The sequence below is a fragment of the Rhipicephalus microplus genome, chromosome 5 (assembly GCF_043290135.1).
Source record: "Rhipicephalus microplus isolate Deutch F79 chromosome 5, USDA_Rmic, whole genome shotgun sequence".
Classification (NCBI taxonomy): domain Eukaryota; kingdom Metazoa; phylum Arthropoda; class Arachnida; order Ixodida; family Ixodidae; genus Rhipicephalus; species Rhipicephalus microplus.
In genome coordinates, this window is record NC_134704.1 from 5,291,057 (window position 1) to 5,305,172 (window position 14,116).

Consider the following 14,116-nt stretch of genomic DNA (forward strand, 5'->3'; position numbering starts at 1 on the left):
TGGTACCTTGAGAATCCTTTTATTCACGACAAATAAAATGTCATATACATCTGTACAGTTGGAGGTCCCGTAGTAACAAACTGAAATGGGACCTCATGTGCATAATCACAGAGAAAGCAATATTAGAAAAAAATTGCAATATAGGTTATAAGCAACAATAAGCCTTATTACGGTTATGTACACTTTGAATGCTGCCAGCAGTTCGTACACATACAACGCTGTTGCCTACACAACACACAAGACCACTGACACAAACGGAAGGTGACCCTTCCTTCCTTCACTGCATTAGATTGTGCTGCAGATTCTGTATATGAAAACTAGAGCACATTAACATTCAAATCGGATGGTGAGACTCAGTCCGTTTCAGCAGGGCCTTAAGCTATATAAACAAAGAAAGTATTCACTAGCGTGAACGACCATACAGCAAGTTTGCAACTGTGAGACATCACGCAAGTTTTCCCTCGAGTCTTATTCGTGTTCGTCATGAAGCACGAAAGTTTACATTAGTAAGTGGTACATGTCATTTCAATGATTTCCCGAGCTGCCAGTGCTTTTAGTTGAAAAAAATATCGCTACGCAAGCGTTTTCACTGAAGTATGCGCGCGTGTTTAACCAAGTAAAACGCCCAAGGCTTTCGCAAAGTGGGGACCGCGCGGAATGAACGCGTCCGCCCGAATGAACGTCTCTGGCCCTCAGTGGCGCCGCAAGAACGCCTTCTTTTGTCGATGTGTGGAATTCCACCTTTGTGCGGATGAAATGGCAAGAAATGACAGTGAGAGACTTCTTGAGGCGAGAGGACGTTCACTCGCGCCCCCGACAGGTGCGAACCACAAGGGCGCCCGCCGTTTCGGAACCTTTTAGCGGCAGCTGCCTTGTTGGCCTATTTCTCTTCACGGGGAAGCCAACATTTGATCGATTGCTTCTCGAAAGCCGTTCGACGAGTGAAGAAATGCCCTGCCTCGGTTCCTACTCCAAAAGGCAAGCGCTCTCTAAGTCAGCGTCCTGTGCAGCCGCCGTCTGCAGGTTTCGACCCTCTTTTTTTTTTTAACTTCGAGGCGATCTTCTCGGTTTTCTCCTAACTTCTGGCATTTATGACGTCACAGTGGCCAGCAACGGTGAGTTTTTCCGAGCGGCAAAAACCGCAGCGATAATTAACGGAGTTCCGCATAATTAGCGACCATTCGCCGTAACAAGAAAGGACACATCTTTCCGCAAATGGTCAACGAAACATGAAGCAAGCTGTTGCTGTTGTAGCCCTTCTGCGCAAAATATTCGTTGCCGGAAAAGCAAAACTATCACAAAGCAACCACGAAACGTCCATTTCGTGCATTCCCATGAAAAAAATTGCAACAAGTTTACGAATAACTAAGATTTCATCACCTTTAGAAAAATTTCTCTATATTCGAACTCAAATAATTTTTTTTCTTTCTGTAAATCATAGGAAGGATAGTTCATAAAGACAGTAACAGTGTGTCACGATAAAAACATGAAATATTCCTAATACAATTGCCAAATTCATCCAAAATACGCCCACCACGTCAACCAATCAATCCTACTATACAAGAATGAAATGTCTTTGTCGCATCGCGGCTATGCACGTGGGGCTTTCATTAACATAATTTACCCTAAAGCCGAAAAATTTATTATTTTAGGAGGTTGCATTTCAAATAAAATCTCAGAACCTATATATTCATCGTTTTTAATTATCATAATTGATTGCAGAGGCTAATCAATTAGCAATTAATCGGAAAATTCTTCATTAGAAAAATACCCGTTCGTTCAGCAGAGGCGAGCTTTTGCGCAAACAACGAAAAACTGCTGATGTCGCGAAAAGGAGAATTATTTTATCCGTCATTTTTGCTTTGAGGGCAGTCGGGATAAAGAACGGCAGCTTTGAGCGTGACCACGTAGAGACGCAATTTTTCGGCGTCACAATTCTGACTGCGTGTACGCTTTTAGAATTCATCCACATTTCTTAACTGAAGTGCATCAGTTTGAAGGGTGGCGACTTACTTACGTTCAGTTTTTTTTTCTTTTTTTGCAGTAATGCTGATGTGCATCAAGGCAGTTTCGTGATAAGCGCTCTTGTTTCGGGGATGACAACTTCCGTGTCGCACGATAACTGCTGCGTGAGCGTCACCACGCGGTCAACGGCGGTTCGATGTGATGCGCTTTGTCGGAGACAGATCCGACGTGTGTCGGCGAATCTTCGATCAAAGTAGGAACTATACACGACTGAGGCAAGTTTCACTAGCGGGACTTCGGTGGCAACATTGTTTCACGAGCCCAGATTTCGACAGCCGAGTGTATACGCAACACAAGCCGGCTCTTGGTTTTTTTACTCTCCACGATAATATGTTATTTACGCAGTTCACGTAATTCCATTCAAGCCGTGTCACTAGTGGCGTGAAAATCGTAGAATTTCGGTAGATTAGTCGACCAGCCGCTGAGGCTCACTTTTCTTATATACCACAATCACTGATTAACGCCTCCTTGGCTTGCTGCGCCAAACGTGGAGGAACATTGCACGTATCCGAAGTGACCGCACGAAACAACGCCTTGTGTTGCGCTGCAGGATGCACCCGGTGGGCCCATGGCTGGTGCTGGTTCTTCTCGCGAGCGAGGCAGCACTGGGCGCGCGCGTCGGGGGCCTAGACTTGTCCGACCTGTGGAAGCGGGGCCCGCTGGCCCTGCGCAGCCGTCCGCTGCCGTCGCTGAGCATGCACAATCGGGACCACATGCCTTCGCTGTCTATCGTCTCGCCGCTGGACGTGCTGCGTGACAAAATGATGCAGGACATCATTGAGCGCAGCATCAAGAACAAGATCCAGGCAAACGACAAAATCCTCAAGGACCTGGGAAAGCGCAGCGACCGGTCGACCTTTAAGGTGAGACGCACGGTAAGGACGCCGACCAGAGTGAAAGTTCAAGGCACATGTGCACCGTAAAATGGCATCACGTAGGCATACACTCATTGCCATCGCTCCTGTTGAGAGTGGTTGCGAGCGGCTCATGCAAGAGCGTGCCTCCCCCCACACTTTCAAAAGTTTTGTGGAGCAACTTCGCAGTTAGCCCCGAAAAAGGCTCTTTGCTCCTCTCAAAGACGCCATGCGCGCAAAGATTCCACACGCAGCGTCCAGGAGGGCGCTTTCCTCCTTTTGGAGTAAAGCGCCCGTTTTTTGGAGTAACTGCAGGAATGTTCGCGTCGTGTGCACATGACCCATCGGCGCCTACACAAGCATGTTTCTTTTCAGACGGTGCCGTAGCGTGATGTGGTGTAGTGGTTAGTGTACGTGCATGTTGACTGAGTGGTAGTGAGTTGGAATCCCATGTGTTTGCTGCACATTTTCCAAAATTTATTTCTGAATTTGATGCATACACATCGATTTACTTCTATTCAAATTCCTGCACGCACTTCGAAAGGCTTGTTAAGCCAACCAGACCCTGATTTTTCTTTTGCTATATGTTGCTCCTTTGAGGAGTAACCGCGAGAGCGTGGTTACTCCTGCGCAGTTCCTCCTCTAAAGGAGCAACCTCCACACCCTTTTTCCTCCTTTACTTCTTAGAGTGCAGTCGAATGCGTATCCTCCTGAAGCTTGCTCAGCCAAAGCACTGCTTTTCCGGGGTTGTTTATTTACGCCATAATTGCACTGCTTGAGACTCCTTTCAAACTTGGTCATTCAACGTTCAAAGTGCATTTCAGAAGCTGAATAGTTGTGTGTGTAAAATTATATCCCATCTTTCCATACAAAGACAGTCGGATTGCTAATCAAGGAAAAGCATCTGTTTGCCACGACTCTGGTCTATTTGAGGGCTCAACAATCGGTGAACGCCTTCTTATGAGGCGAAACGAACCATACCGATTAGTCTAGGCGTTTATGTTTCACCAGCCGCGCAGGCAGACCACTTTACTTTCTTGTGAAAAGCGCATGCAGGTTTGCGCAATACTATTCGGACGATACCGTCCCACTGAAGTCGTTCAATGATGCAATGCCATGTTTTGACACCTGGGTGCACGCGCTTGTGGCTGATCCTATAGAAAGGTAAAACACGGAAGTGAAACGCATTTTCGCAGAAGTACTTGAGTGTTTATTGTGCATTATTTGGTCAGACGGGCGAAAGAATGAATGCTACAGCAACCAATTACAATGCCATTCGAAGAACAGCTCGAAACTTGCAGCGCACATCTCAAGCACGCGCGAACTCAGCATACCTAGCACGAGCGCAGGCTAACAATTACATAGAACAACTACACAGACAGACAGACAGACAGACACACACACACATATATATATAGTAGATCCTCCGTGAGCGGTCACAACGTGGTTTATTTTGACGTTTCGGCCTAGAGTCTGGCCTTCAAGGCCAGACTCTAGGCCGAAACGTCGAAATAAACCACGTTGTGACCGCTCACGGAGGATCTACTGGACTATATATATATATATATATATATATATATATATATATATATATATATATATATATATATATATATATATATATATATATATATATATATATATATATATATATATATAGATAGATAGATAGATAGATAGATAGATAGATAGGGTCAAAGTCAACGAAGTTCGCTAAGAAACGCTTCGCATTCAACATACTGCAAAATAGGTATGGTATGACATGATTGCATAGCAAACATGAATCACAAGCCCCAACGTGGAAATCATGACATGCATGTCATGTAAGTCATGATACGCCACGCTCATGGTGCACTCGAGGTCGTTTCACTAGCTTCACATATACCAAATTTGTATTACGTGACGCGAACGGACGACGAAAGTAAGTGACACGTCCAAACATGATAATCATGGTATGCCTGTAATGTATAACATGACAACACGCTACGCTCATAGTGTGCTCGTGGCCGTTTCGCCAGCTTCACATATACCGAATTTGGCATTGCGTCACGCGAACGGGCGACAAAGTTAAATGACACGTCCAAACATGATAACTTATGACATGCGTGTCATGTAAAATATGACTATCTGCTGTGCTCATAGTGCGCTCGCGGCCGTTTTTCTAACTACACATTTAGCAATCTTGGCCCGCCGCAGTGGTTTAGTGGCTAAGGTACTCGGCTGCTGACCCACAGGTCGCGGGATCGAATCCCGGCTGTGGCGGCTGCATTTCCAATGGAGGCGGAAATGTCGTAGGCCCGTTTGCTCAGATTTTGGTGCACGTTAAAGAACCCCAGGTGGTCGAAATTTCCGGAGCCCTCCACTACGGCGTCTCTCATGATCATATGGTGGTTTCGGGACGGTAAACCCCACATATCAATCAATTATAGCAATTTAGGTGTTGCGTGACGTGGATTGATGGCGAAGGTATATGACTGGCGCAAGCAATATAGTCATGAAATGTGTGTCATGTAAGAGTATGACTATAGTGGCTAGAAAGGTTTTTCTATTGTCGTGAACGAAACTGCAAAGCCGAAAAAGTTTACGATACCGCTTCTAGAGGGCGCAACCGCTCGCTGCCGCGCGGCATTTACGCGTCCGAGTGCGCGCTCTGAGGCGTTTCTCGTTTAGAACAAGATTTGTGGTAACAGCACAAAGCCGCTGTGCCCGTCACACAGGGCGCCGATAAGTTGCGAGTGAAGAAAAAAAAACGATCTTTATAGTACGCTTCCAGGTTATCTACATCTGAACAGCACATACAAGCGGAATATATAGCGCACACGGAACGGAGATGTAGGAGACTCGGCCCTTCAGACCCAGTTTATTACCATTCTTTTCCGCACAGTTGCGTTTGAGTGTAAAGACATCAATATCAATACATGTTTATAGATGTTACATAAAAACAAAGTACAACAACCCCATAGACAGACGCAAGGACAAGTGTTTTGATGCAGAATGTGAGTGAATGAAAAAAAGACAGGTATACCTCCATGAAATGAACACTAAATAATAAAAAATCCGCGAAAAAATGAGCATCAACAGACAATAAATTGAAGTTAATGCACACATGAGGAATAAGTATTGAACATATTAAGAAGCTGGGACAAACGAAATAGATGTACTTACTTTAAGATAATAAATAAGGAAGAACAATAAGTAAAAGCCAAGCAATACATCAACGCAAATTTCGATTTCTCTGTGCACCTATTTGAAACGAGACTGCAAACACAAACAGAAAAGTCCAACAGGACTCCCCCTCCCCCTCCTCCTCCAGCGATGGCGGCTGTCCCAATCTCCTTCCACGTACGGCCTAAGCTTCGCATACTGGTCTTCAAAGAGCTTCGTCACTGCTCTTTTCTGCTTGCGCAGACGAGCACAATATAGCGGGTGCATTTCCCAAATGAACAATTGGCAAACGCAATGAACTCCGTATAGAAAAAAGGTGCGGCCTGTTGCACGTGTACTTTTTCTCCCTTGTTGCTTTATCCATCCGGCAGTTTCTATATATGAGCACTCCAGCCTTTGCCAGCTCAAAAATCAGCCTTGGCGGAAGGTGGATGTTCATCGCAGCAGCATCGCTCCCTAGTAATCTAATGGGACAGATTTGGCGCCCACCCCCTCTTTGTGAGAGCTGCTGTCCCCCCCCCCCCTTTCCACCTGCACACGCCTAAACAAATGACACGCTGATTTTCAAGGGACTTAGTCGCAGCTGCTTTCTGCATGCGTAGAGAGCACAATAAGAGGGTGTGATTAGCAAATTAACAGCAATTGGTACAGACAGCTTTAAAAAAAAGGCCCTTACTCTGTTGCATTTTTTTTCGTTGGTGCTTTATTAATCTGAAAGTTACTTGTTGTCCATTCCAGCCTTCATCAGCTGAAACATCCTCCTTGATTAAGGGGGGTTGGGGAGGAAAGCACCGGTCAAACTGCATCGTGACGTATATGTCATCTTAAGAGAACTAGAATTGTGTGCGCGCGTCAAAAAAACGTCGATCGCCTAGTTTGTGCATCTGTAGAAGGATATATGAACAGTAAAAATTATTTTTATTTCCTTCTATCCCACTCGAGAATATAATTAGCGATAATATTAAGGTGTTTCAATAAGTGCTTCGGGAAGCAGTTTCGCGACAGGGACGCAGTTACACTGCCGCCAGTTGCACGTCTACCTCCCTCGTTACTCGCCAGTAGAGTTACTGTATATGCTACCCAAAGGTAGAATATCCAGTAACACAACTCGCCAGCAACAAACAGCGCCGCGTTGCGGTGCACAGAATCCGGTTTCTCCGCCGCCGCTTGGGAAGGCGCGCGTTCGCGACACTAGACTACACAGCACTCTCATGATGCGCTCACAGCCGTTTCGCTAGCTTCACATATACCAAATTTGGTATTGTGTGACGTGAATGGATGACGAAGGTAAACGGCGTGTCCAAACATGATAATCATGGTATGTGTGTCACGTAATACATGACTACATTCTACGCTTATAGCGCGCTTGTGGACGTTTCGCTAGCTTCACCTATACCAAATTTGGTATTACGTGACGTAAATGAGTGACGAGCACATGCCAGGCGCAAACATGGTAATCAAAATATGGAAGTCAAGTGCGGCATAATTAACGTCCGCCTCGTAACGTTGTCCTTATTTTAAACTGGCGTATATCAACCTTCCTTGTTTGTGCTTCAATCCCGGCTGCGGCGGCTGCATTTCCGATGGAGGCGGAAATGTTGTAGGCCCGTGTGTTCCGATTTGGGTGCACGTTAAAGAACCCCAGGTGGTCGATATTTTCGGAGCCCTCCACTACGGCGTCTCTCATAATCATATAGTGGTATTGGGACGTTAAACCCCACAAATCAAATCAATCGTTTGTGCTTCGCATATCATCGATTTCCATTACACGTGGGATCTGCCTTTTCTTTTATTTTTTGGCCGTACGCCCATTTCAAAGGCAATATGTATTGATGTTCTAAGTAAAAAATATATATATTTCAGGCTTGTTAGGTTTCTCGTTATAGTTCAGTTACTACAGCTTGTAATAATCGGTCTGCGGTGGATGCAGCGTGTGCTAAAGAAGCAATTGTGAGGTGGTCGAGTGCCTACAAATCACACAATTAAGTCATTTTTACGAATAAATTCTACTTGTAGGTGCAGACAGTACCGTGTTCAGCTTTTTTTCGCATAGACATGTCGATAGAACACTCGTTGCACACTCGCGAAATCAATTTTCTGAGAATACGCCCAAACATCGCACTCCAAGGCCACATCGTCCGTGCAGCCGAACTCTAATGGTGCATTCAGACGACGGATCGAATCCCGATATGGCGCGACGGACGGCGCGTCACGTGACCTCACATCAGCGATTCCCCTCGTCCGCGCGGCTCGCGGACGGATGAACCCAACCTGTTTCTCACATCGGGATTCTGGCGGGGGAGAGCCGGTACTTCAGTGGAATAGCTTGGGGTCGGTGGCAACCAGTACACTTTTCGTCTGCTCGCGGCATGTCCTCCATGGCTCGCGGACAGCTGCATGACTGGTCGGCATCATCTACGCTTGAGCATTGTTTACTTAGTTTCCGGAGACTTTGTTCTCAGGTGATTAAATATGCAGAAATCACTTTTGGTGGTTCGGTAAATGTCGCCGCCGTCGCTTAACACGCGAGATTCTTAGCCGTCATGGTGGTGAAATATTCCAACTTCTGCAACCGGCGACGTGCCGCTTCTAAACAAAGGATGGGAGACGCGTTCAGAAGTTCTACAAGTGGGGAACAATGTAGTTGAAAGAATATCCTGCTAGCAACTCCCTTTTCTCCTGAAAGAATAACACTACTCGTTCATTTGTCACAACACGACAGACATCGCAGCCAAGCTTCGCTTCTTGCGGGCATCCATGTTGAATACTCTCAAACCGGTCTGCTGCCAGCGGGCGCAGGTGAGCGCCGAATCTGCTGTCGAGGGTAATCCGGTTGTTTTCCCCTAGGACACCATCCGTCGTGTGGATGCGCCTGCAGGCGGACCATCCGCGGATTAGCGGTCCGCGTCCACGACAAATCCGGATTCGGTCCGTCGTCTGAATGCACCATAAATAGCGAAAACAGTTCAATACACGTTGTCTGCAAATTAATCAATCAGCCATGCCACCACATTTCAGATGTATTTATTGAGCAAGTTTCGCAAACACCATGCTCTCCTGTGATCTCTTTTGAGCAGCAGCTGCGAATTGAAACTCGAAAGGTGCGGAAGTTGTCGCACGCAATGGTTTATTGTCGGGATAAGTAGACGAGAGCGAGCGCCATGGGCACGCGCGATAACGACGCCACGAGCGAAACGTGGCGAAAACGGGTCGCCAAGTGAGTGCACTCGACCCGCCGGTCAGGCAGATTGCAAACGAAAAATCACCGCTGAAACCAACGCGCGCTCCACCTATTGTTAACTGCAGGAAAAATATCATTTTCAACGCTTGGCGGCGCTAACCGCAGTGCAAGCTGAGGTTTAGGGACCGGGAGGGCAAAATAAACTTTAAGCGGGTAGACTTCACTAGAAGGAGGTTGTCTGATTGGTGGCTAAAGTCAAGGCGCGAGTGAAAATTAAACTCTTCACTGCAAAGTACGAATCCTCAAACTCTTTTTTAAGAAAAAAAATAAATATAGTTTTTGGTTCATTATATATTACGGCTTGGTGGCGCTAGCCACCGCCCGATCTAAAGGGTACAGCCATATCCATCCATCCATCCAGCTAGTGGATGGACGGTGGATGGACGTGTTTTTTGAGCGCTCCAGATCGACTGCGCAGATAAGTGTTTTTGCATGTTTTAACCTTGTCTTTATAATTATAAGGCAGCGGTTGAAATCTTCGTAGCACTTATTTTATGGTACGGCTTTTTCGGGGGCCAGTCACCAGGTATTTATTAGTTAGTGCGGGTGTGTGTGTTTGAATTTTTTTTGTTTTTTTTTTGCCACACCGTGCGGGAGGTGCGCGTACATTTAAAACGCAAATTTTTGTAGTAGAGCTTAGACTTTCTTTTTTTCGTAGTGCACGGCTCCAGTTTAGTAATTATCGAGTATAGGGACAATTGGTGTCAGAAAGACATGGCTAAAAAGACTGTAAAGTGTTCAGGATGTGGAGTGGGTTTGAAAGTGGACCCAAGCGTAGAAGCGGATGGAGAAGAGGCTGACGCGAAGTGTAGGCAATGTGAGGTCGAGGAAAAAATGGAGAAAATGATGGTTGCCCAAAGTGAACTGCTGGTGAGAATCGATGAGCTCGAGACTGCGTTGGCGACAGAGCAAGAGAAAACGAGGGCAATGGGAGAAAGACTGAAGTCCGCGGAGGAAGCACTAGCGAAGCTGAACAGAGAAGCGGCCTACGGAGAGAACAGTAGAGAACCGGCAACCAGAACGGTGGAAAAGGAACAGCAAGCAAGTTTGGAAAAAACAGGTTTAGCCGGTTCAACTGTCGCAAGGCCAAGATTCAGCGAGGTAGTGGTGGGGCTGGGAGGGGACAAAGCAGCCGGCGTCACAGGTGCAAGTAGCCCCCAGGTGCAGGACGCTCCAGCTGAAAAGTCACAGCATGTGATAATCGCCGGGGACTCGAATTTAAATCGATGCACAGAAGCCATCAAAGACAGGGTAAGAGGTGACAAGAGGGTTGCAGTAGGGGCGTTCCCAGGACGCAAGCTGGAAGCAGTCATGAGGCAAGCGAGCGCAAAACTCAAAACTACAGCTGATAGACGAAACCTCGTGATATTTTCAGGTGGTTTAAATGATGTCTTAAATAAAAATACAGCAGGACTAGCAGCCACACTGGCGAAAGGCGTCGATGACATGCGCGCCACTTCTCCTAAGGTACAGGTAGTGATATGCACGATACCGGAGGTACCGGTGCGTGATAGCAACCTGCAAAGAGCGGTTGTCAACGCAAACCAAGAGATATGGCGGATGAGTCGAGAGAAAGGGTTTGAGGTGGTGGAAATAAACAGAGAGGTGCATAGGTGGGGTGGTTTTCAACGAGACAGAATTCACTTCGATGGGCGGCTAGGTCATGAGGTGGGTTGGCGACTTGCAGGACGCGCAGTAGCTTTTTGGGGGGGCAAGCGAGCCCTTCGGGGTGCAGGATAGCTAGTAACGAGGAAAACAACCAGGGAGACTCTTCGACAGGTGTTATGAACAGATACGATTTCAAAGTGGCACCAATGTCTAAGATAGGTAGAGTCCGGGGCATAAATAGGCGTAGCCACGAGCGCCGAGCCCATTCAGACATAGGGTATATTAACATGCAGGGTGGTAGGAACAGGCTGAAGTGGGAAAAGATAGAAGAACAGCTAAGGGAAGAGAGGCCGATGGTATAAGGTTTTGTAGAAACACATCTCAGGGACATGGAACAACTTCCGAACAATCCGGACTACGCGTCAGAATATTGTAATAGAACAGAAGGCAGCAAAAAGGGGGGTGGTATTGGGGCATTCATTCATAAAACTACAGACTGGCAAAGGGTCAAGCAGGAGTGCAAGGAACATTTATGGCTAAAAGAGAAAGTGGCAGGTCAAATGACACTCCTTGGTTTCGTTTACTTGTGGACGGGAGCAAAGGCCAGAGGTGAAAACCAGGCAATGGTAGAGTGTATATCTAAGGACATTCAGGAGTTAGGAAGAGAGTGCGAGATAATTATACTAGGAGACATGAATGCGCACATAGAAGATATAGATGGGTATACCAACCCGACAGGCAAAATGATCATGGATATGTGTGAAAGGCTTGCTTTGATCATTTGCAACAGTACCGAGAAGTGTGAAGGGCAATTAACATGGGAGGTAGGAAGGCTGCAGTCGACGATAGATTATGCACTGATGTCACATAGGATGTATGATAAGCTCAGGGGAATGCACATAGATGAAGGTGGCTCCAGAAGTCTGGGTAGTGATCACAAACGTATCAAGCTAAGTTTTGGAAGAGCAGTGAAAGTGGGAAGGAGACAAGATGAGCAACTACAGGAAAATTTTTATTCAGAAAGGCAAATTGAAATAGCCACTAAACAAATTGAGAAAGTAATCACGCAGGATAATAAGACAGTGTGGACATACACAAATCTAATTAGACTCTGAGCTAGAGCATGCTAAGACGCGTAACAAGTCACCCCGGAAAAGAAGACACAAACCCAAAAATTGGTGGGATGAGGAAGTTAAGAAAGCCATAGCAAAACGTCAGGAAGCCTCTAGGGAACACAAACATGCTAAGCAGCGGGGTGAACCGACAGATGATGTTGAAAGAAAATGGGAAACCTTTTAAAGCTGTAGAAGGGCTGCATCCCTTCTGATCAATGAAAAAATTAGAAGAAAGGGAGCTCAGTGGCTGGCAGAAGTACATAAAAAAGATAGAAAGGCAGCTGCGAAATTTTGGAACCATCTAAACTCCCTAAGAAATGAGACTAGCATAGAGCAGAGTTTTATAACTACAGCCCAAGGTGCCAGGCTAGAAGGGGACGAATCTATTGAATATATAAGAACAAGGGTGACAGAAAAATTTCAACAAAGAAGTACTTTATGCACCACAATAGACAAGGACGAATCAAGTGGCGCAATGGCTCCACTTTCCCAACGAGAGTGGGAAAGGGCTGAGAAAAGGGTTCCTAGTAGTACATCAACAGGCCCAGATGGCATTCCAATTAGGCTGATAAAGACATTAGGTCCGAAGTCTAAGCAGGCTTTGAGAGAGGCAGTGAGCAAAATAATAATGGATGGTGAAGTTCCCGATGGATGGAAACTTAGCAGGATGAGCATGATCTATAAAGGAAAGGGGGACAAAGCTGACATAAACAACTACCATCCTATAACAGTGACATCAGTGGTCTACAGGCTGGCTATGCAGATTATAAAGGAAAGACTGCAGGCATAGATAGAAGATGAGGGGGTGCTGGGGGAACTGCAGAATGGGTTTCGGAAACACAGGAGGTTGGAAGACAATCTGTTCTCACTGACGCAGTGCATCGAAATAGCAGAAAAGGAACACAGGCCCCTGTGGCTAGCATTCTTGGATATCAAGGGAGCGTACGATAGCGTGGTTCAAGAGGAATTGTGGAAAATACTGGACACACTAGGCGTGGAACATGTAGTCACTAATCTTTTAAAGGGTGTCTATAAAGGTAACAAGGTAGTTATGAAGTGGGAAAAACGGGTATCCAAGCCTGCAGAGGTAAAACGGGGGCTTAGGCAGGGGTGCCCCCTGTCACCATTATTATTCATGATGTACCTACAAGGATTAGAGGCAAAATTAGAGGGAAGTGGGTTGGGATTCAAGCTCTCTTTAGTCAAACAAGGAAAACTTATTGATCAGGCACTACCAGCATTAATGTACGCAGATGATATAGTTCTAATGGCCAACAACAAGGAAGATTTGCAGAGATTGATGGACATCTGCGGTAATGAGGGAGATAGGTTAGATTTTAGATTCAGTAAGGAAAAATCAGCAGTCATGATTTTCAATGACAACGAAGGTAGTGAGCTTAGGATACAGGAGGTCACTCTAGAGATAACAGATAAATACAAATATCTAGGCGTATGGATAAGCAATAGGACCGAGTACTTGAGGGAACACGAAATATACGTGACGACTAAAGGTAACAGGAATGCAGCAGTGATGAAAAATAGGGCACTGTGGAATTACAATAGGTATGATGTTGTGAGAGGAATATGGAAAGGGGTGATGGTTCCTGGGCTGACGTTCGGCAATGCGGTCTTGTGCATGAGATCAGAAGTTCAAGCAAGATTAGAAATTAAGCAACGTGGAATAGGTAGGCTTTCTTTAGGAGCTCACGGGAATACACCAAATCAGGGAGTACAAGGTGATGTGGGATGGACATCATTTGAAGGCAGGGAAGCTAGCAGCAAGATAAAATTTGAGAAGCGAATGAGTGAAATGCAGGAGGAGCGTTGGGCTAGGAAGGTTTTCAGCTACTTGTACATGAAGAATGTCGATACAAAATAAAGGAAGTGAACCAGGAAGTTGACTGGTAAATACTTAGAAAACAGCAGGTGGCCAAACCAAAAAGAACTATCGGTTAAGAAGAAAGTGAAGGAAACGGAGACCGACATGTGGAAAATGGGCATGATTAAGAAGTCCACACTAGAGATCTATCGAACATTTAAGCAGGAAATTGCCAAAGAAAGGATCTATGATAATACTCGGGGTAGTTCTCTACTGTTTGAGGCAAGGA

General features: G+C 45.9%; 1 protein-coding gene across 2 annotated transcripts in view; it reads left to right on the forward strand.

The window, feature by feature from the left end:
- The window catches only part of Dh44 (corticotropin-releasing diuretic hormone 44), a 183,749-nt gene that overhangs the window by 149,125 nt on the left and 20,508 nt on the right, over nucleotides 1-14,116 (forward strand). Inside the window, exon 2 of one of the 2 annotated variants that reach the window (XM_075894731.1) lies at nucleotides 2,576-2,900. In XM_075894731.1, coding sequence (XP_075750846.1) covers nucleotides 2,577-2,900 — 324 coding nt within the window. In that variant the 5' untranslated portion in view covers nucleotide 2,576. The remainder of the gene's footprint in view (nucleotides 1-2,575; nucleotides 2,901-14,116) is intronic. The other variant, XM_037426321.2, reaches the window with a different exon arrangement.